General features: G+C 44.5%; 1 protein-coding gene across 6 annotated transcripts; it reads right to left on the reverse strand.

Annotated features, from left to right (window-relative positions):
• Positions 1-466: 466 nt before the first annotated feature.
• LOC106587590 (retinoblastoma-like protein 2) lies at positions 467-23266 on the reverse strand. Of its 6 annotated transcripts, none has more exons than XM_045708065.1 (15): positions 19120-23266; positions 11039-11151; positions 5616-5742; positions 5184-5296; positions 4997-5100; positions 4542-4679; positions 4119-4289; positions 3617-3914; positions 3295-3452; positions 3014-3190; positions 2761-2832; positions 2583-2661; positions 2255-2436; positions 1831-1995; positions 467-1639 (listed from the first exon to the last, which is right to left on the reverse strand). In XM_045708065.1, exons 3-15 carry the CDS (start codon positions 5663-5665, stop codon positions 1385-1387), a joined length of 1962 nt encoding a protein of 653 aa, XP_045564021.1. In that variant the 5' UTR covers positions 5666-5742; positions 11039-11151; positions 19120-23266; the 3' UTR covers positions 467-1384. The 6 variants fall into 6 exon arrangements, with proteins under 6 accessions (XP_045564021.1, XP_045564019.1, XP_045564022.1 ...); XM_045708063.1 differs by having other exon boundaries at positions 2255-2445; XM_045708066.1 differs by having other exon boundaries at positions 2255-2385; positions 19120-23264.
• Positions 23267-24161: the final 895 nt, after the last annotated feature.

Here is a 24161-nt window from a genome sequence, read left to right on the forward strand (position 1 = left end):
CAGTGAGCACAGACAGAGCAACATAGGACAAGCAAGACATAGCATACAGACAGAGCAACATAGGACAAGCAAGACATAGCATACAGACAGAGCAACATAGGACAAGCAAGACATAGCATACAGACAGAGCAACATAGGACAAGCAAGATATAGCATACAGACAGAGCAACATAGGACAAGCAAGATATAGCATACAGACAGAGCAACATAGGACAAGCAAGATATAGCATACAGACAGAGCAACATAGGACAAGCAAGATATAGCATACAGACAGAGCAACATAGGACAAGCAAGATATAGCATACAGACAGAGCAACATAGGACAAGCAAGATATAGCATACAGACAGAGCAACATAGGACAAGCAAGATATAGCATACAGACAGAGCAACATAGGACAAGCAAGACATAGCATACAGACAGAGCAACATAGGACAAGCAAGACATAGCATACAGACAGAGCAACATAGGACAAGCAAGATATAGCATACAGACAGAGCAACATAGGACAAGCAAGATATAGCATACAGACAGAGCAACATAGGACAAGCAAGATATAGCATACAGACAGAGCAACATAGGACAAGCAAGATATAGCATACAGACAGAGCAACATAGGACAAGCAAGACATAGCATACAGACAGAGCAACATAGGACAAAAAGCAACAAGACAAATGTAAAAACAGAGTTATGTTTACCCATCACAATACAAAGAAGTAAAGGATGTGTGCCACAGATCAGTACAAATTCAACACTGGTAGAGAAAAGCAGAATATTATCTAACATCTGGTCCTAACAGATACATTACGCTGTATAATAATTTAAAAAGGCTCACCTATATGTCATATATCTGTGTTTAATTTGTTTTAAATTAGTTACGCTTTTTTTATTTTGAATACTGCACTGTTGGGTAGGGCTTGCAAGTTAAGCATTTCACTGTACTTGTGCATGTGACAAATGAAACTTCAAAATTGAAACTAATTACATACTGTATGTTCCAGAGAGAGACATCTCGTCTCCTCCCTCTCACCAAACACAAACTGTACACAGTGCTCAGTACCAGCACAAATCCTTTACGGCTTCCTTAGGATGAATATATACTGCATATGATATGTATGATATGATATTTGATACAGAGCCCTAGTTACCTTCAGATTATTACATTACCCTCATTATTAGTACAAATCAGCTTTTCTAATCATCAACATTGCTTGCTAAGAGAGCTTCGCTGAGTGCTAATGATGCCAATTCTTTCTAACATTGTAGATCCACAGCATCCATTCTCCCATTATCAGTGCCTGTCGTCCATATTCTGCCAATGAGTGTAGGTAGACCTGCAAGAAGTATGAAGCATGACGGTAAGTCAAAGAAAGTGAGATGTCATCAATGCGTCCCATTGTGTGCTGTTGCCTGATGCAGTGCCTTGGCCCCGCTCTGGGCTTGTTGCTGGTTCTGGGCCCTCGTCAGTGCCTGGTCGAAGTCCCTGAGCTTTCTCTGCAAGTTTGACGGTCTATCCTGACAGGGTCTCTTCACAAGCGGCCCACCCTCCTCCTCACCATCCTCCTGCAGCAAGGCTGCACAGCGCTTCCTGGTGCGTGACTGAAATGTCCTCATCATGTCGCTGATCTCTCTCAGACTCTGTGGGATACAACGATTAGCAACACACGACTAGTTATGTACTGTGTATTTACGATGACCAGGCCTTTTGTTTTTCACAGTTACTGAAGTTAAAATATGTGTAATGTTAGTTAGGCTTCAGACAGGAAGTATAGAAGAGGGTCAGTTAGGGAACCGTTAGCAGAATTTGAGATGTATTTCCAACCTCTGACCTTTGAGGTGCTTCTGCTGAAAATGTAGAGAACCCCAGTGCGGGGGGAGGGGTGTGTGCTGGGCTTGTGGGGGGAGATGTAGAGGGAATGGTGGTTGGAGGGGCGGAGTCTGCGCAAGGATCCAATACGCTGCCAGGGGTATGGCGAAAGGGGAGGGGTTTCAACCTGTGCATAGAAAAATAATCCGAATGTGGTCAGAATCTCTGTTGGACAGTGATGATAGCACTGGGCCTAGGAACAATGCACTGCATCTGTTCAAGGACTTCTCTTACTTATATTACCGGATCAGATGACCTTTAAGTACCCATGATGTTATACCACAGTTTGGACCACAGTTATCTGAGACCACTGGTAAAGTGTTTCCTATGTATTGTGTATGACGACTACTGACTCCATTAGGTAGTATAAGAAAATGTCCCCTCACCCCGGCTATGGTCAGAGAGCTGGAGGTGTAGCGGAGGGCAAAGTCTTTCATCTGTTTGACATAGACGGTGTTGTAGAAATAGATGAGGTGCCCTCTCTCCCCCTGGTCCTGTCTACAGGGAGCTCTGGGTCCTGTAGGATGGGTGGGAGGGGTCTGGTAGGTAAGCAAGCCACTGCTGGGGTCTACATCAACTCGGAAACAGAGCAGCATCACCATAAAAAATTATCAGTTTTAATACTTAATTATTTCATTAAATTATTTGTTAATTCATGCATATTATGATGCAAACATATCCATGTGAATGTATGTATTTTTCTATTTGTCTAACTGTTTTCTCTGTTGGATCCTCCAGGAGAGTTTTGTGAGGTCTTGGTGTTTCTCCCTGAGATCAGAACACTTCTGAATACCTGACAGGAGGACAATACAGACTTCATCAACTACACAATAACAAACAAGCTGGATTTAACTCACACACACAAAAGCAAGCAAAACATTGATCTCCTTACAGAGTTGCTTGCTTGAGGCTGAGTCTTGTAGCACTGCAGGATGAGCTTGAAGGGCATGTCCACTTTGTTTACCTGCACGAGCAACACACAGCATAAACATGGAAATGAAGGTATTATATTACATTATTATCATCAATACACAGCTGAAGAAGTATAGAAGGCTGAATGCCTTGCTGTCGATCACCCAAGTCATAAAACCATCTGCGTTAAGGAAGTATAGCAAAAAGTCTAGAGGCAAAGTAAATAGTGCTACCTTGGCCATGACATAGATGGCACACATTAGTATTTGGTCCAGGTGTCGGTCTAGCATGAGGTCAGTGCAGTGGACCAAGGAGTGTTCAACGCAGGTCCAGATCTTCAGCCGCAGCGCCTCACAGATGTCCAGTTTAACACAGATGTCCCTCAGACGCATGCTCACCAGGTGGTAGACCTGAGACAGAGGGAAGGAGTATGGCCTTTGTCTTGTAACTAAATATCTAGGCTCATAGCATTCAGGCCAGCTCAGGTATGTAGAAATCTGTGAGTAAAGCCTACCTTGCGGAGGAACAGTGAGATGGAGCCCTTACTCTGAGGTCTGTGTGTGACTGGGTTCTGGGGCTGCTGGGTAGAGGTGCTGGAGACCTGCTGTGGAGGAATGGGCTGATCTACAACACTGAGGGTAAATGTGATGCCTCCCCGGTCATTGGCAATGCCTGGGTGTGGAAGAGGTTTAATTGAACAAATAGCAGTGGTTGTTGTGATATGTAAACAAGGTATATACCATGTTTATTACAAGATGTATTACATTATGTCAGTATTCTATTAGGGTTGTCATTTCTATGGCCATATTGGGTTTCATCTGAGAGAAGGTATTTACCTCGAACCGGTATGGTGACTGACTGGCCATTGTTGGTGGTGACAGTTGCTGATGCCATGGTGACTACAGTCTGTCCAGTAACAATGACAGAGGAGGACTGGGATGGGCTGACTGGTGTGGTAGGGCAAGCGGCCATCTTTGAGCCAGCAGGGGGTGAGCTGTAGCGTTCATGGTGGGTAATCGGGGAGTTCAGGTCATTTCCATGGATCCCACTCACAAGGCTTGGGGTCAAGTGTGAAGGGGTGGGAGGGATCTTGACCATCTTGTCTGTGTCCTCTGAGTATTGGGGGAGCATCACCTGGAACACACATAGAACCATCTGTTAACTCAAGTTTGGGATCATTTTGTTTCCTCTTTTTAATGGAACGACAGCCGCCATGACGCCATATTAGATCAACTTGTTTCGAGTGCGCCAGCAGTGTTGCTCTATATACTTTGAGAGGGTGCACTGTATAATTTGCCCAGTTCACAAATAGGTGAATTTGAACCATTGCCCGCTGACCTGATGGTATGCAGGCAGCTGTCCCTGTCCCTTAGCAGCTCTGATCTGATCCCAGAGTGGTGAGTCTCTCCTCCAGGCCAGACTCTCCAGGACCTGCTCCTCTATATGCATCAGACGCCTGACCACAGCCGGCAGCAAGCCCTCCTCAGCCCGCAGCACCAGCTCTATCACCTGGGACACACCACACACAGTAGAGGGTTAAACAGCACCTAAATAGATCACTAAGATTACAGTAGACGTGTTTGAACCCAGGACGTCTGTATGCCCCAAGACCGTGTAAGCCGTCTGAGCCCAAGCCTAGGCATTAGCTTGAGGAGGTTTCAGGTAAGGTTACTTATCACGTGAAACCACCTCCTTTACACAAAACCTACGATGTTACAGTACAGTATGACATGTACTGCAGGTGTTTTGTGTAGATGTTACCTTGTAGAAGTCGTATGGCGCCAGGCTAAAGATGTCAATGACCAGGGGGAAGCTGCCAGGTGGCTGATGGGAGAAGATAACCATCTCCAGACAACAGGCCACTAGAGAGCGCTGGAACAGATCATGCTCCAGAATGCCCTGCCAAAGAAACAAGTCATCAAGGACAACCTCTATACTATACATGTCTGTACAACATTTTGTCCTATATTTATATTGTATTTATTTATTTATTTTAATCCCAGACCCCTGTCCCCGCAGGAGGCCTTTTGCCTTTTGGTAGGCCGTCATTGTAAGTAAGAATTTGTTCTTAACTGACTTGCTTAGTTAAATAAAGGTTAAATAAAAAATACATAAATAAAATACAACAGTGCACCCAGAGGGAATTGTAAAGTGAATGCTTAACAACACTAAACAGTGCAGTTCCAGTCATAGACAGCAGAGGGCAGAGGACTCACTAAAAGGTCTTTGGCTTCCAGCCTCTTCCTCTCCTGATTGATGACAGCCTCTAGAACCCTGTAGTACAAAGCCTCTGTCTGGCTGGAGAACTTCACTCCTCTCTCTACAAACAACAGGAAGTTACTGAAAAGTGCACATTAATGTCAATATATCAACACATGCATACACACAGACACACACACACACCTCTGTCTAGGCTGCGGTTCTCCTCCCATGGTTCCTGGTAGTGCTGGATGAAGCTGTGGAGCATGTCTCTCAGTCTAGTGGAGATGACCTCACTAGGGTTTCTGGCACAGGACCTGAACAAAATACACCTTAAAGAACCATACAGCCACTTTTCCACCCCCATAGACTACTGATAGATATTGCCCACCCATAGGTATAGATCTAGGATAAGCTTATCTTCCCCCAAATCCTAACCTTCTCCATAATGGGAAGAATGTGTAACATAGTAAAACAACATGTATTTTCTTATTCTTCAAGAAACTCAACACTGACCATAGATCACGGTGTACTCTATCATAGGCTACAGGCCCAAATACATTTCCCCTGCGGCACATTACAGTCTACTACAGTTACGTATGAGGCCCACACAGACACATGCCCACCATAGCTGACCTGAATGTTCTAGCCAGACTGTCACTGGGTACATGTCTCTGGGTTGCCATGACGACCTCCAGCCGCTCACAGCACCTCCTCTGGTAGAGTATAGCTCCGTGTCAGTCAGTGGAGTAGCAGTGGACACCTGTACATAATGCATACACCAGGCAGAGGTTTGAAAACCCTTTAGAGCGGTACATGAGACCGTATAAAAAGGATCATCATTATATTTCCTTGCATGAGAAACATGTGAAACAATGGTTAAAATTTACAACACGAACCACACAGTAATGATACTAAGTCATCTAAGAGACAATTGGGCCCAAGTTAATGTGTGTGTGTGTGTGTGTGTGTGTGTGTGTGTGTGTGTGTGTGTGTGTGTGTGTGTGTGTGTGTGTGTGTGTGTGTGTGATGAACTGCCAAAATACAAATATTTCCTGTTGAAGAGGAATATTCCGATTTATGAATCTGTTTCTCTGTTTGTCAAGCAGTTCTACAGTTCTGCTGTGGAAGGATTCAGAGAGAGAGAGAGAGAGTGTCACAACGTCCACGGAAGGTGGCGCCTCTCGGGCGGTGCTCGGCGGTCGTCGTCGCCTGCCCACTAGCTGCCACCGATCTATGATTCTGTGTCTGTTGGTTTTGTCTGATTAGGTCTGCACCTGTTTTGTGTTAGTCAATTAGTGGGGGTATTTAGTTTGTCTGTTTCGTTTGGGGATTTGTGCGGGATTGTTCTTTGTCATGTTGTTTGATAGTCGGGAATTGTTGTATGTTTTCCCAGTGAAGTTGCTTGTTTAGGCATTAGGGTTGCCGGGCTGCGCCCCGTCCTTGTGGATCTTTGGAGCTGTCCTCCTTCCTAGTTGTTTTTGCAACCTGCCTTGTTGCGTCATTTTTTCTGTTTTGATTATTAAACATACGTTTAAACGGATCTCAGTCTCCTGCGCCTGACTTCACCCCTCCTGCTATCAAAGTGATCTGTGACAGAATCCCGCACCAAAACATAGAGTCAGCAGGAGCAGAAGCGCTGTCCATGGAGGAACAGGTGACACAGCATGCTAGCCTCCTCCATCGCCTGGGCACAGCCATGGACCAGGTGCTGGCGCGTTGGTGCTGAGGTGCTGGCGCCATGGACCAGGTGCTGAGAGTTGCTCCCCCACCCACACCAACGCCAGCTTACCACCCTGTGTCTCTACCGGCACCAACGGAACCCAGCTCGAGTGGGATCAGGATCACGCCCCCCAGGGAGTTCGATGGAACGGCCGCTAGGTGCAAGGGGTTCCTGCTCCAGCTAGAACTGTACCTGGCGACCATCCGCCCCCCCTCCCCTCTGAAGAGGAGAGGGTGAGGGTCCTAGAATGGGCCAACGCAGTCTGGGAGGGCCTAGACTCGGCTAGGGACGACTACCCGGAATTCACCCGCCGCTTCCGGGCGGTATTCGATCATCCCCCGGAGGGCAAGGTGGCGGGTGAGCGATTGTTCCACCTGAGACAGGAGACGAGGAGCGCTCAGGACTTTGCCTTGGAGTTCCGGACCCTCGCCGCTGGATCGGGGTGGAATGAACGGGCCCTGATTGACCACTACCGATGTAGTCTTAGAGAGGATGTCCGCTGGGAGCTGGCTTGTTGGGACAATACCATCACCCTGGACCAGCTCATAGATCTATCCATCAGGCTGGACAACCTGCTGGCTGCCTGGGGGCATTCCAATCAGGGCCTTTTTGTTCCACCTTCCAGTCCTCCTGCTCCAACGCCCATGGAGATAGGAGGGACTGCAGCTAGGAGGACCGGAAGAGGGGTCCTCTCCTGCGCCCACTGTGGTCGCAGAGGGCACACTGCGGACCGGTGCTGGAGAAGCTCGCCCGGGAGTTCAGATGGCAGGCAGAGCACCGCCCGACCGGGGAGAGGCGCCACCTTCTGTGGACGTTGTGACAGTACCACACTCACCCTCTCCTCTTCTGGACTGATCACCGAAATCTGGAGTACATCCGGGCAGCGAGGAGACTTAACCCTCGTCAAGCCAGGTGGGCCATGTTTTTTACGAGGTTTCAGTTCACCCTCTCGTACATCCCAGGTTCCCGGAACCTGAAGACCGACGCACTGTCGCGTCTCTACGACACCGAGGAGCGGGCCATTGATCCCACTCCCATCCTCCCTGCCTCCTGTCTGGTGGCACCAGTGGTCTGGGAGGTGGATGCGGACATCGAGCGGGCGGTGCAGTCAGAACCCATTCCACCCCAGTGTCTCGCGGGTCGGAGGTACGTCCCGCTCGGTGTTCGCGATCGTCTGATCCGGTGGTTGCACACTCTACCCTCCTTGGGTCATCCAGGTGTTGAACGGACGATGCGGGGTCTGAAAGGGAAGTACTGGTGGCCCACTTTGGTTAAGGATGTGAGGCGCTATGTCTCTTCCTGTTCGGTGTGCGCCCAGTGTAAGGCTCCTAGACACCTGCCTCGAGGGAAACTACAGCCCCTCCCCGTTCCACAGCGACCATGGTCCCACCTGTCGGTGGATTTCCTCACATATCTCCCGCCGTCTCAGGGGAACACCACGATCCTGGTCGTTGTGGATCGGTTCTCGAAGTCCTGCCGTCTACTCCCTTTGCCCGGTCTTCCTACGGCCCTACAGACCGCGGAGGCCCTGTTTACGCATGTCTTCCGGCACTACGGGGTGCCCGGGGACATCGTCTCTGATCGAGGTCCCCAGTTCACGTCCCGGGTGTGAGGGCGTTTATGGAGAGACTGGGGGTCTCGGTCAGTTTGACTTCGGGTTTTCACCCCGAGAGCAATGGGCAGGTGGAGCGTATTAACCAGGATGTGGGCAGGTTTCTGCGGTCCTATTGCCAGGACCGGCCAGGGGAGTGGGCGAGGTTCGTGCCATGGGCCGAGATGGCGCAGAACTCTCTGCGCCACTCCTCTACTAACCTGTCACCCTTTCAGGTGGTGTTGGGGTACCAGCCGGTCCTGGTGCCATGGCATCAGAGCCAGACGGAGGCTCCTGCGGTGGAGGAATGGGTACAGCGCTCAAAGAAGACCTGGAGTGCCATCCAGGAGGCCCTTAAACGGGCTGTAGGATGGCACAAGGAGAGCGCTGACCGCCGCCGCACTGAGGTCCCCATGTTTACCCCAGGGGACAGGGCCTGGCTCTCGACCCGGAACCTGCCCCTCCGCCTGCCCTGCCGGAAGCTGGGTCCGCGATTTGTGGGGCCGTTCAAAGTCCTGAGGAGAATAAACAAGGTGTGTTATAGGTTACAACTTCCTTCATATTACCGTATTAACCCCTCGTTTCATGTCTCTCCTCGGGCCGGTGGTAGCTGATCCGCTGCAGGATGCTGAGGTGCGGGAGGTCCCTCCGCCCCCCCTGGACATCGGGGGGGCCCTGGCGTACACAGTCCGGTCCATCTTGGACTCCTGGCGTTGGGTAGGGGGCCTGCAGTACCTCGTGGACTGGGAGGGGTACGGCCCGGATGAGAGGTGCTGGGTCCCGGTGGGGGACATTCTGGATCCAGCTCTGCTGTGGGAATTCCACAGTCTCCATCCGGATCGCCCTGCGCCTCGCCCTCCGGGTCGTCCTCGAGGCCGGCGTCGGCGCGCTGCGGGATCCGCGCGTCGGGGGGGGGGGGGGGGGGTACTGTCACAACGTCCATGGAAGGTGGCGCCTCTCCCCGGTCGGGCGGTGCTCGGCGGTCGTCGTCGCCTGCCCACTAGCTGCCACCGATCTATGATTCTGTGTCTGTTGGTTTTGTCTGATTAGGTCTGCACCTGTTTTGTGTTAGTCAATTAGTGGGGGTATTTAGTTTGTCTGTTTCGTTTGGGGATTTGTGCGTGATTGTTCTTTGTCATGTTGTTTGATAGTCGGGAATTGTTGTATGTTTTCCCAGTGAAGTTGCTTGTTTAGGCATTAGGGTTGCCGGGCTGCGCCCCGTCCTTGTGGATCTTTGGAGCTGTCCTCCTTCCTAGTTGTTTTTGCAACCTGCCTTGTTGCGGCATTTTTTCTGTTTTGATTATTAAGCATGCGTTTAAACGGATCTCAGTCTCCTGCGCCTGACTTCACCCCTCCTGCTATCAAAGTGATCCGTGACAGAGAGACCATATCCCATCCTGGAATATACAAGGTCTGAAGTCATCTTCCTTTGGACTAAAGAGCAGGAACCCAGACTTTACCACTATTAAATAAATCAAAACAGGAACATTTTACATCTGGTTAGAAATGAATAAAGAAATAATCTCAACAGATAAAAATGTTGTCATGTGTGCTACCTACACTCTTAGAAAAAATGTGCTATAGAACCTTAAACGGTTCTTCAGCTGTCCCCATAGGAGAACCCTTTGAGGAACCATTTTTGGTCCATGTAGAACCTTTTTGGTTCAAGGTAGAAAAATGTTGGGTTCCATGCAGGACCCTTTCCAAAGAGGGTTCTACATAGAACCCAAAAGGGTTCTATGTGGAACCAAAAATGGTTCTTCTACGGGGACAGCCGAAGAACGTTTTGGAATGTACAGTACTGTATATCCCCCCACTAGAATCCCCCATACTTTAATAAAAACAGCTTCTCCATCCTAAAGGGGGAACTCAATCATTTCCAGACCAAGGGACATGTCCTAGTGTGTGGAGACCTAAACGCCAGAACTGGACAACACCTGACACACTCAGAACACAGGGGACAAAAACCTGCCTGGAGGTGGCAGCATTCCCTCCCCAATATGCCCAACAACTACGACAAAAGAACCAACAAAAACGGGTCACACAACTCCTGCAGCTCTGTCGCACGCTGGGTCTGTACATAGTCAATGGTAGGCTTCAAGGGGACTCCTACGGTAGGTACACCTACAGCTCATGTCTTGGCAGCAGTACTGTAAACTACTTTATCACCAACCTCAACCCAGAGTCTCTCAGAGCGTTCAGTCTGACACCCCTATCAGATCACAGCAAAATCACAGCCTACTTGAACAGAACAAAACTCAGTCATGAGGCATCAAAGCCAAGTAAACTGCATACTATTAAGAAACGATATAGATAAAAGGAAAGTAGTGTAGAAACCTACCAGAAAACAATTAGCCAACAACAAATTCAATCCCTTTTAGACAATTTCCTGGACAAAACATTTTACTGCAAAAGTGAAGTTGTAAACTTAGCAGTAGAAAGCCTAAACACTAAACAAACAACAACATGAAAAGCTATCTGTCCAAAATGGACATGCATGGATAAATTACTTCTCCAAACTTTTCTGGCACTATAACAAACCGCAAAAACAAATAAAGTGCCTTCGGAAAGTATTCAGACCCCTTGACTTTTTCCACCTTTCGTTACGTTACAACCTTAATCTAAAATTGATTTTTTTTAAAGTACTATCCTCAGCAATCTACACACAATACCCCATAAGGACAAGGCAAATACAGGGTTTTAGAAATGTTGGCAAATTTATCAAATAAAATAAAACAGAAATACCTTATTTACATAAGTATTCAGACCCTTTGCAATGAGACTTGAAAATTAACTCAGGTGCATCCTGTTTCCATTGATCATCCTTGAAATGTTTCTATAACTTGATTGGAGTCCACCTGTGGGAAATTCAATTGATTAGACATGATTTGGAAAAGCACACACCTGTCTATATAAGGTTCCACAGTTGACAGTGCATGTCAGAGCAAAAACCAAGCCATGAGGTCAAAGGAATTGTCCGTAGAGCTCCGCGACAGGATTGTGTCGAGGCACAGATCTGGGGAAGGGTACCAAAACATTTCTGCAGCATTGAAGGTCCCCAAGAACACAGTGGCCTCTATCATTCTTAAACGGAAGACGTTTGTAACCACCAAGACTCTCCCTAGAGCTGAGCCTAAGCACACAGCCAAGACAATGCAGAAGTGGCTTCGGGCCAAGTCTCTGAATGTCCTTGAGTGGCCCGGTGGGGTGGTGTAAAAAGTCAATGGGTCAGAATAATACTTTCCGAAGGCATTGTACATGATCATTACAAAATCTTAGAGTGAGCTATTAAAGAGTACCAGAACCCACTGGATTCTCCAATTACACTGAATGAACTACAGGACAAAATACAAACCTCTCAACCTAAAAAGGCTTGTGGTGTTTATGGTATCCTAAATAAAATGATAAAATGTACAGACCACAAATTCCAATTGTCTATACTTAATCTCTTTAACATCCTCCTTAGCTCTGGCATTTTCCCTAACATTTGGAACCAAGGACTGATCACCCAAATCCACAGAAGTGGACACAAAGTTGACCCCAAGAACTACATTTCCTCAGTGAAAACAGTCCTGAGCAAATGTCAAATTGGCTTTTTACCAAATTACCATACAACAGACCACGTATTCACTCTGCACACCCATTTTGACAAACAAACAAAACAAGTCTTCTCATGCTTTGTTGATTGCTTTTGACTCAATTTGGCATGAGGGTGTGCTATACAAATTGATCTAAAGCAGTGTTGGGGGGGAAAAACTTAAAATCCATGTACACAAACAATGTGTACAAGTACAGTTGAAGTCGGAAGTTTACATACACTTAGGTTGGAGTCATTAAAACTTGTTTTTCAACCACTCCACAAATTTCTTGTTAACAAACTATAGTTTTGGCAAGTCGGTTAGGACATCTACTTTGTGCATGACACAAGTAATTTTTCGAACAGTTGTTTACAGACAGACTATTTCACTTATAATTCCCTGTACCACAATTCCAGTGGGTCAGAGGTTTACATACGCTAAGTTGACTGTGCCTTTAAACAGCTTGGAAAATTCCAGAAAAGGATTTCCAGAAAAGGATGTCATGGCTTTAGAAGTTTCTGATTGGCTAATTGCATTCATTTGAGTCAATTGGAGGTGTACCTGTGGATGTATTTCAAGGCCTACCTTCAAACTCAGTGCCTCTTTGCTTGACATCATGGGAAAATCAAAAGAAATCAGCCAAGACCTCAGAAAACAAATTGTAGACATCCACAAATCTGGTTCATCCTTGGGAGCAATTTCCAAACGCCTGAAGGTACCACATTCATCTGTACAAACAATAGTACGCAAGTATAAACACCATGGGACCACGCAGCTGTCATACCGCTCAGGAAGGAGATGCGTTCTGTCTCCTAGAGATGAACGTACTTTGGTGCGAAAAGTGCAAATCAAGCCCAGAACAACAGCAAAGGACCTTGTGAAGATGCTGGTGGAAACAGGTACAAATGTATTTATATCTACAGTAAAACAAGTCCTATATCAACATAACCTGAAAGGCTGCTCAGCAAGGAAGAAGCCACTGCTCCAAAACCGCCATAAAAAAGCCAGACTACGGTTTGCAACTGCACATGGGGACAAAGATCGTACTTTTTGGAGAAATGTCCTCTGGTCTGATGAAACAAAAATATAATTTTTGGCCTAATGACCATAGTTATGTTTGGTGAAAAAAAGGGGGAGGCTTGCAAGCTGAAGAACACCATCCCAACCGTGTAGCACAGGGTGGCAGCATCATGTTGTGGGGGTGCTTTGCTGCAGGAGTGACTGGTATACTTCACAAAATAGATGGCATCATGAGAAAGGAAAATTATGTGGCTATATTGAAGCAACATCTCAAGACATCAGTCAGGAAGTTGAAGCTTGGTTGCAAATGGGTCTTCCAAATGGACAATGACCCCAAGCATACTTCCAAAGTTGTGGCAAAATGGCTTAAGGACAACAAAGTCAAGGTACTGAAGTGGCCATCACAAAGCCCTGACCTCAAACCTATAGAAAGTTTGTGGGCAGAACTGAAAAAGTGTGTGCGAGCAAGGAGGCCTACAGACCTGACTCAGTTACACCAGCTCTGTCAGGGGGAATGGGCCAAAATTCACCCAACTTATTGTGGGAAGCTTGTGGAAGGCTACCCAAAACGTTTGACCCAAGTTAAACAATTTAACGACAATGCTACCAAATACTAATTGAGTGTATGTAAACTTCTGACCCACTGGGAATGTGATGAAATAAATAAAAGCTGAAATAAATCATTCTCTCTACTATTATTCTGACATTTTACATTCTTAAAATAAAGTGGTGATCCTAACTGACCTAGGACAGGGAATTTTTACTAGGATTAAATGTCAGGAATTGTGAAAAACTGACTTTAAATGTATTTGGCTAAGGTGTATGTAAACTTCCGACTTCAACTGTATGCAGCTAAAATTGGCAACAACAAAAAATTGCCCCACCCTCTTCAACATTTATACCAACAAATTGGCGAGGGCTCAGTCTGAAGCACCCGGCCTCACCCTATTCGACTCTGAAGTCAAATGTTTACTGTTTGCAGATGATGTGGTGCTTCTGTTGCCAACTTGGGGCGGCAGGTAGCTTAGTGGTTATTGCGTTGGACTAGTAACCGAAAGGTTGCAAGATTGAATCCCCGAGCTGACAAGGTAAAAATCTGTCATTCAGCCCCTGAACAAGGCAGTTTTAAATTAACCCACTGTTCCTAGGCTGTCATTGTAAATAATAATTTGTTCTTAACTGACTTGCCTAGTTAAATAAAGGTAAACAAATTAAATAATTAAGCAGCACCTAGATCTTCTGCAGATTCTGTCAGACTTGGGCTCTGACAGTTAATCTCAGTAAGACAAAAATAATAGTGTTCCAAAAAAGGTCCAGTTTCCAGCCCCACAAATACAAATTCCACCTAGACACTGTTGCCCTAGATCACACAAAACAATATACCTACCTTGACCTACACATCAGCACCACAGAAGCCCTCTATGGGTGTGAGGTCTGGGGTCCTCTCACAAATGAATAATTCACGAACCCCAAATTGAGAGTCTATGCAGAATTATGAAAAAATTTAAAACTGCAAATAATGCATTCATAGCAGAATTAGGACGATTCCCGCTAATTATCAAAATCCAGAAAAGATGCAAATAACTTCCACAACCACCTAAAAGGAAGCGATTCTCAAACCTTCCATAACAAAGCCGTCACCTACAGAGAGATGAACCTGGAGAAGAGTCCCCTCAGCCAGCTGGTACTGGGACTCTGTTCACAACAGGACAGCAACACAATTAGACCCAACCAAATCATGAGAAAACAAAAAGATAATTACTTGACACATTGGAAAGTATCAACAGAAAACTGAGCAAACAGTAGCAGAATATCTGACCACTGTGACTGACCCAACATTAAGAAAAGCTTTGACTATGTACAGACTCAGTGAGCATGGCTTTGCTATCGAGAGGTCACCATCGGCAGATCTGGCTCTCAAGAAAAGACAGGCTATGTGCACACTGCCCACAAAATGAGGTGGAAACTGAGCTGCACTTCCTAACCTCCTGCCAAATGTATGACCATATTGGAGACACATACAGAGCATTCAGAAAGTATTCATACCCCTTGACTTATTCCATATGATGTGTTACAACCGGAAATGTTTAATGTGTTACAACCTGAATTCATGGATTAAATTGATTTACACACAATACCCCATAATGAAAACATGTTTTAGAAATGTTTGCTAATTTATTGAAAATTAAATACAGAAATATCTCATTTACATAAGTACACACCTGAGTCAATACATGTTAGAATCACCTTTGGCAGCGATTACGATCTACGAGCTGTGAGTCTTTCTGGGTAAATCTCTAAGAGTTTTGCACATGTGGATTGTTCAATATTTGCACATTATTATTACAAAAATTATTCAAGCTCTGTCAAGTTCATTGATCATGGCTAGACTGCCATCTTCAAGTCTTGCCATAGATTTTCACAATTGTAACTAGGCCACATTTAATGTTGTCTTGCTAAGCAACTCCAGTGTATATTTGGCCTTGTGTTTTAGGTTATTTTCCTGCTGAGAGGTGAATTTGTCTCCCTTTGTCTGGTGGAAAGCAGACTGAACCAGGTTTTCCTTTAGGATTTTGCATGTGCTTTACTCTATTCCGTTTCTTTTTACTCTACAAATCTCCCTAGTCCTTGCCGATGACAAGCATACCCATAACATGACGCACCCACCACCATGCTTGAAAATATGAAGGTGGTACTCAGTGATGTGTTGTGCTGGATTTGCCCCAAACATAATACTTTGTATTAAGGACATAAAGTTAATTTCTTTGCCACGTTTTGCTTTAGTGCCTTGCTGCAAACAGGATGTATGTTTTGGAACATTTCTTTCTGTGTAGGCTTCCTTCTTTTGACTCTGTCCTTTAGGTTAGTATTATAGAGTAACTACAATGTTGTTGATCCATTCTCAGTTTTCTCCTATCACAGCCATTAAACTCTGTAATGGTTTTAATGTCACCATGGTTAAATCCCTGAGCGATTTCTTTCCTCTTCTGTAACTGAGCTAGGAGGGACGCCTGTATCTTTGTAGTTACTGGATGTATTGATACACCATCCAAAGTGTAATTAATAACCATGCTCAAAGGGATATCCAATGTCTGCTTTTTTTATTTTACCCATTTACCAATAGGTGCCCTTCTTTGCATTGGAAAACCTCCCTGTTCTTTGTGGTTCAATAGGTGTTTGAAATTCACTGCTCGACTGAGGGACCTTGCAGATAATTGTACAGTATGTGTCGGTTACAGAGATAAGGTAGTCATTCAAAAGGTAGTCAGTCGTTCATGTTAAACACTATTATTAAACAGAGTCTAAGTAACTTATTATGTGACTTGTTAAGCAAATTTTTACTCCTGAACTTATTTAGGCTTGCCATAACAAAGGGGTTGAACACTTATTGACTCAAGACATTTCAGCTTTTCATTTTTAATTAATTTGTAAACATTTCTAAAAACATAATTCTACTTTGACATTATAGTGTATTGTGTGTTGGCCAGTGACACAAAATCTCAATTTATTCCAAATAAAAATTCAGGCTGTCACGCAACAAAATGCGGAAAGGTCAAGGGGTGCGAATATTTTCTGAAGGCACTATATTTCCCTCAGATTACAAACCCACAAAGAATTTGAAAAACAATCCAATCTCCCATATCCATTAGGTGAAATACAACAGTATGCCACCACAACAGCAAGATTTGTGACCTGGAGCACAAACACCATTGTAAATAGAACCTATATTTATCTGCTTATTTATATTACCTTTCATACCTCAACTATTTGCACATTTTTACATAGCACTGTACATAGCCAGCAATATAAGATTTGAAATGTCTATATTCTTTTAAAACTTTTGTGAGCGTAATGTTTACTATTAATTTCTGATTGTTTATTTCCCTTTCCCTTTCCATTTTGTTTGTCTATTTCGCTTGCTTAGGCAATGTAAACATATTTCCCATGCCAATAATCGCCTTTGAATTGATTTGAAATTGAGGGAGTAAAAGAGAGATTGTGCTGATTCAATGGTAACTCAGTCTCCTCTCCACAGCGATAATCATTTGCACATGTTCTCCATTTCTCTAGAATGCCAAGTTACTATCACAGACTGTGTGAGTGTGGTACACAGATGCTGCCTGGGGTAGAGGATCTGTCTCTCTGAGTGTGTGCAAATGTAGAAGTTAAACTGTGGTTTTGAATATAAACCAGATATGTCAGTGAGTGGGGAGGTGGATGCTGATTCTGAACATGTTGTGTACTATATCTGAGGAATAATTCGAGTTATAGTAAGTCAGTGAGATAAGCTGGGTGTGGTTATTGGGAAGTTATTTGAGGATGATGCTAGCAATGACTGTGTCGTTATGGGTTGCAGGTGATAATCAGTTTGACTTTGTCCACACTAAGGAGTACCACTTTGGGTTGAGACCAACACAGAGAGGGAGGGAGGGAGGGAGAGCAACAGAGAGGTAGAGAGAAAGACAAAGACCAACACAGAGAGACAGAGGGATCGAGGGAGAGCAATAGAGAGGTAGAGAGAAAGACAAAGACCAACACAGAGAGACCAAGGGATCGAGGGAGAGCAACAGAGAGGTAGAGAGAAAGACAAAGACCAACACAGAGAGACAGAGGGAGCGAGGGAGAGCAACAGAGAGGTAGAGAGAAAGACAAAGAGCAACACAGAGAGAGAAACAGAGGGCTACAAGCTAAGATGTAAGGTTATACCAGGTGAAGTTCTCGATATTCTGAATTGACTCATAACTGTACACCTGTAAATTACAGCCAGAGCCAGGCTGAGGCCAATGTTGAACCACATCAATTCCTGTGTTCTGTCACGAGTCAAACCTGTACACTATGTTCCTGTTCCTGGGCACTGTCACACAGTACACCGCTGTCACACAGTACACCGCTGTCACACAGTACACCGCTGTCACACAGTACACCGCTGTAACACAGTACACCGCTGTCACACAGTACACCGCTGTCACACAGTACACCGCTGTCACACAGTACACCGCTGTAACACAGTACACCGCTGTCACACAGTACACCGCTGTAACACAGTACACCGCTGTCACACAGTACACCGCTGTAACACAGTACACCGCTGTAACACAGTACACCGCTGTCACACAGTACACCGCTATCACACAGTACACCGCTGTCACACAGTACACCGCTGTCACACAGTACACCGCTGTCACACAGTACACCACTGTCATTGAATCTAATAATACCTTCCATTCATTCCCTACGAGCAACCGTACTGTTCCAACCCCAGACACTGGCCAACAGGCCTGGGTTCAAATACTATTTGAAATCTTTCTAACACTTTAGCTGGGCTTGATTGAGCTTGCTTGGCGCAATTGAACCAATAGAATAGTCGTATAAGTGCAAACCCTGCTCATATGGCATTACAGGCTTGTTCTAAAGCAAACACTAAAAGTATTTGAAAGATTTCAGATAGCATTTGAATCCAGGTCTGCTGGCCAACCTATCCCTCTCTCACTCTGCAGTACTGGGACGAAGCCTTGGTTGGCTTGGCTCTACTCCATCCACTACCAGGAAAATGGATTTAGCTCACCTCCCACTGAGTCAATTCAACCTTCCTATCTGTTCTGTGGAAGTTGATGGTTATAGTAAGGCTTTAACTCTGTCACTGTAACATCCCTCCTGAGAGCAGGCCACAGTCATAAGGGAGAGGTAGCTACTATGAGCCATGTGCTCGGTACTAATATTTCTATGCATATGTTCTCACCCATGTGGGCTACACACCGGATGTGGGCTAGTGGCCCACCAACTGACAACATAAGTCACCAGCTGCAACTCCTTCAGAATCAGTTTATATCATCTTACCCACCACCACCACCACACCTCTCTCTGTTCCCATGTTGGCTCTCTGTCACACTGCAATATCTCTTGAACTGACTGACTGTATCAGTGACAACCTCCAGAATACTTTTACTTTCTACAGTCATTTTGTGGCACACACATCTTTCAAAATACATATACAACTGAAGTGTTTCGCATCCATTTCAGAGAAATGTAACAGAACAATGTTGCATTTTATCTTGGCAATCTAACAACTCCTACAAGCCACAAATCATACATGATCATCATCCATAATAACATCAGTTAGACACACATCAACCCAGGACAAACAACATCCTGTGACATGTTATTTCCTGTAGTGCTACAGAGACAAAGAGAGACAAAAGAGCTGCAGTGATGCAACATGCTACTTACAGAGGCTCGTGAGAAGGATCTGATTCTGTTTTGTAGAGGCTTGGAGACACACTGCCTCTCTGCTTCTCTCTCTGTGGGACTAGCCAGGCTGAACAGCTGTGGGTGTGTGGGTGAGCATCAGAGCAGCACAGAGCAGTGAGCGCCACTATAAGTCTACAGGCAGGCAGCAGCAGGCTGCAGTGCACTGAGACAGAGAGGAAGCTGAAGGTCTGGCTCAGCCCATTGGCTCACAGCAGACAAGCCCCAACTTGTCATCTGCAATGGGTTGCTATGATAAGAGCCCTGAGGGCTGAGACTCACAGAGCAACAAGCGCCCCCTGGGGTGGAGTAGGAACATAATAGGGCATAAAGGAAGCAGAAGAATAGCAGTACATTAATCAGAAATGCTTTACAACAATATATACTATATCAGTTTTGAAAATGACTTTTTAGCCACACTATTAACTGAGACATTATCATCCTATATTTATATCACCAGTGAACAATAAACATTGTAATTCTGGATACCTTGAAGTGCCTGTAACTGGGTCCATGTGAAATAATAGAGAAAGACAGGCTTCATGGATAGTCAGAATATGTTTAATAAAAATAATTAAACTTCAATTTCCTCTATATAACTTCATAGAAAGTAATCCAATAAATTACAAATGACTTAAGACGCTTGTCCTCCCCACTACATAACATATTATTCGACTACACAGACCACAACTTGCAAATATTGCAACTGTCCAAAAAACAACCAAACAAGAGAACAGACTTGATGACTTTAGGATATTATCAAGCTTGAAACAAAAAATACAATGCCAATAATCTATTTTCGTCATTTCAGCAACTACTTTACCCAAAATGAACATTGTAATTAACCTGTAGTAGTGTGTGCTTTATTAGTCTCTGTCTGTTGCATATTGGTCATTTCATTGTGCCAGTGAGGCGAGTCTATGACTGCTTCTAATCAGTCAGTTCAGCACTGTAGATGTATGTGACATAGGGAGACCTATAACAAACTACCAGAAATATCTAATCAAAATACATAATAAAAACAAATATATTGTTCCATCTTTAGTCAAATACAGCTCTCCCCCCAGTACTAACGTTTCAACTTAAACAGAGCTATCGGTCTGCCTATAGCAAATTAAGCAGTCTTCTTGTCACACTAGTAGGAATGAATCCATGCCTGTTGTCTGCCTGTTGGGTCTGAAAATAAAGCCTGCTAAAACAATCATATTTGGGTGAATATTGTAACCTGGAAGCAGCAAAGACTGGGCTTCTGCCTAAGGGCACTGGTAGTTCTATGGATAGAGTAGGTATGAGGTGGAACAAAATGACAGTTGAAGGTTGTTCTATTGAATCCACTAGGCTTGTGAGACCTAGTGGTCGGAACCAGCCCAAACTAAAGTGGCTAACTGACAATGTTAAATCTATTTAGGTTGACTTTCAGGAAGAGTAACAACCTGGCTGTCTCTGAGTTTACACACAGAAACCATGGTAAAGGACATCATAGGTGAATGTGGAAAACAAAACACCTTTAAAGTAAATGTTATTTCAGTGAGTGGAGTGTCTTCATCAGTCTTGGTTTAGACAACAGGGCTGTCTGTCTGGTGGGCTTGTTGATGAATGGGTTCATTATAGGCTCAGTGAACAGCTAAATGAAGGCTGAAAGAGACTAAATGAATGTCTCTACCACAGATGTAACCTGTTGTGACGTTTCATTGTCACCATGTAAAATAAAACGTTCCATTCCTCTTCAAGATCATTTCCAAATGTGTGTCTGCCTAGCAGTCCAACGTGTACCGACAGCCCTCCTACACGGTGCTGGATCAATCAGCACTGTTCCACTAAACATCATTACAAATGGTACTTAGGGTATACTGAATTCCAGTCTCAGTGTCTCCCTTGGTTACCACGAGGATGAGCACAGATGAGCCATGTCATATGGTAATGAATAAATACACCTCCATTGAGCCGTAGAAAATAAGGAACATAAAACATCTATCTGTTAAATCACATCAGATACTGACTGGAAGTTGAGTGAGAAAGTGAGGGTGTGAAATACACAGAGGTACAGCGAGCGTAAGGACACTTCTACATCTATCAGTCTGTCTGCAGATCCAGTCATCAGTGGATTGATCAGTAAGACATATGGAGAAATGAACTAGTCTGGTGAAACCAGACTGAACAATGTGTTTAGTGATGAAACAGCATATCAGTTTGGATACCAGGCTAGAAATTAACACTTAAAAGCCTCCAATTCCCATGAAACAGAGAGATCATAGTCAGCAAAGCAGCTCAGTTCTAAAGGAAGGTCTGGATATTCAGTCTTACTCAAGCCTAAACTTAACCTACCATAGCCAACCCAATACTATTCAGAATCACTGCAATCGATGTATAAACTATGCTTTTCAACAGTCAATTATGAAAATAATTTTGAAAACTCAGTAATCTACAATTATATCAGAGACAATACAAACCCCCGTGGTCCCTCAATACACATATGGTGTAGCTACTTCATTACTAGTTGATGATAGCAAGGTAATTCAACACAACAGGGACACACTGTGTTCAGAATGGAAGACTACAGACATCACCCACAGTCAGAGCTCATTGGAGATTCTTCAGCTCACTCGATAGCAGAAGGCGGCACTACGAGTGGAACACAGATACTGATGGGCTTTTAAAGTATTAAAGATGACTCAGGGGGTGTTGATTATACCATGTTGACTATACCAGCAGTCACTGTTTATGTGACTTCACTGTTGGTTGTAGAACCCAATGCTCTAGCCTCCCCAATACACACCACCATACACAATGGCCGATTGATGCTGCACCGCATGGGACACAATCAGTACAGGGCCTGAAGAACACACTGACTCAGCCAAAACGGAAAGAAACGCCCACGCAAACAAACACACACAGCCAGAACACAGTGAGTGGGTAGTCTCTCTCGCAGACTCAAGGCGCTGGAAGAGACTAAGCGAGTGGAAGCTCTCAAGAGTATGCCATGAAGAACACACATTCCAGCGGGGACGAGTGAGCCAGCCTTGCCAATACACACACAACAGGACGTATTTGCAGTGAACTCAATCCCTTCTATACTCTGCTGAGGTAACGATGCAGTCAAAAACACTGGGGTGGAACTGTGTCTTTTCTGTCCCAGCGAGAGCAGCATTTGGCACAGCCTTGCTGTCAGTTTGCTGTCCTTTCAGTCCTTAGGGGAGTAGGCCCATTATGTGCTAGCGAGTGTAATATGGGAAACTAAAGTGCACCTCAGTGTCAAAAGAACTATGTGTGTTGGTTGTGCGAGACAGGCAGGGGAGACTACATTCCAAAATGCACACTAGCATACTACTTAGAATGAATGTTCAATACATTGCTTCATTCAAATAACTATGTTAGTGTGGACATTGGAACAGAGACTGAACACCTCTCCCTTGTGTGAGAAACATGGCTGATGAAGGATCTACAGCTTCAGTCACATTCATTAGCTGCCCGAGTTATTGCTGACTTTTCCAAACGTATGATCCGCAAAGTATACTGTAAGTGTCAAGAAGAAAACCTGTAAAAGTATTTACAAAGGAAAGCTAAATATTCAAGGTCTTTTCCTCCCACTACAAAATATATTAAGAGTACAGCTCAGCAGAGAGCGTATATTTATTTCCTCTTTTTTAATAAAATTAAATCCCAACATGATAATTACAATAATGCCATTTTGATTTCTTTTTCTCAGATTGTTGCAATTGTACATCCATGTGTGTAGGCCTAATACAAGTTCACAAAGTTCAGAAATCTACTAAAGTTTGACATGCAAAATGTCTCTCAAAACAAGATTGTACCTTTTTGAACAAACACTGAAAGTTCATTTCAGTTTCTCCTAGGTCATGGTTCTTCTTTTATCACTTTTGTAGTCTTTATTACACAACATTTTAGTTCGTTTTCTGTATTTACATGAAAAGAAATCACAATGTAAGTGCAGGGAAATCCATATATATGTGTAATATATACAGTACCAGTCAAAAGTTTGGACACACCTATTCATTCCAGGGTTTTTCTTTATTTTTACTATTTTCTACATTGTAGAATAATAGTGAAGACATCAAAACTATGAAATAACACATATGGAATCATGTAGTAACCAAAAAAATTGTTAAACAAATCAAAATATATGAAGGTCAGTCAATATGGAAATGTTCCAAGAACTTTGAAAGTTTCTTTAAGTGCAGTCGCAAAAACCATCAAGCGCTATGATGAAGCTGGCTCTCATGAGGACCGCCACAGGAAAGGAAGAAACAGAGTTACCTCAGCTGCAGAGGATACGTTTATTAGAGTTAACTGCACCTCAGATTAGAGCCCAAATGAATGCTTCATTCAGACACATCTCAACATCAACTGTTCAGAGGAGACTGCATCAGGCCTTCATGGTCGAATTGCTGCAAAGAAACCACTACTAAAGGACACCAATAATAAGAAGAGACTTGCTTGTGCCAAGAAACACAGGCAACGGATATTAGACCGGTGGAAATCTGTCCTTTGGTCTGATGAGTCCAAATTTAAGATTTTTGGTTCTAACCGCCATGTCTTTGTGAGACGCAGAGTAGGTGAACGGATAATCTCTACATGTGTGGTTCCCACAGTGAAGCATGGAGGAGGTGTGATGGTGTGGGGGTGCTTTGATGGTGACACTGTCTGTGATTTATTTAGAATTCAAGGCACACTTAACCAGCATGGCTACCACAGCATTCTGCAGCGATACGCCATCCCATCTGGTTTGCATTTGGTAGAACTATTAGGACCATGACCCAAAACACACCTCCTGGCTGTGTAAGGGCTATTTGACCAAGGAGAGTGACGGAGTGCTGCATCAGATGACCTGGCCGATGGCCTGGCCTCCACAATCACCCGACCTCAACCCAATTGAGATGGTTTGGGATGAGTTGGACCGCAGAGTGAAGGAAAAGCAGCCAACAAGTGCTCAGCATATGTGGGAACTCCTTCAAGACTATTGGAAAAGAATTCCAGGAGAAGCTGGTTGAGAGAATGCCAAGAGT

Source organism: Salmo salar, chromosome ssa26 (assembly GCF_905237065.1).
Source record: "Salmo salar chromosome ssa26, Ssal_v3.1, whole genome shotgun sequence".
Taxonomy (NCBI): domain Eukaryota; kingdom Metazoa; phylum Chordata; class Actinopteri; order Salmoniformes; family Salmonidae; genus Salmo; species Salmo salar.

What these genes read in the sequence shown, in the direction of transcription:
- LOC106587590 (XM_014176116.2), bottom strand. Translation starts at nt 5,665, where the DNA reads ATGGCAACCCAGAGACATGTACCCAGTGACAGTCTGGCTAGAACATTC. An exon ending in GCTCTCTGACCATAGCCGGG is followed by an intron (nt 1,996 to 2,254) that starts GTGAGGGGACAT and finishes TTCTATGCACAG; the next exon opens with GTTGAAACCCCTCCCCTTTC. An exon ending in TCAGCAGAAGCACCTCAAAG is followed by an intron (nt 1,640 to 1,830) that starts GTCAGAGGTTGG and finishes TGTATCCCACAG; the next exon opens with AGTCTGAGAGAGATCAGCGA.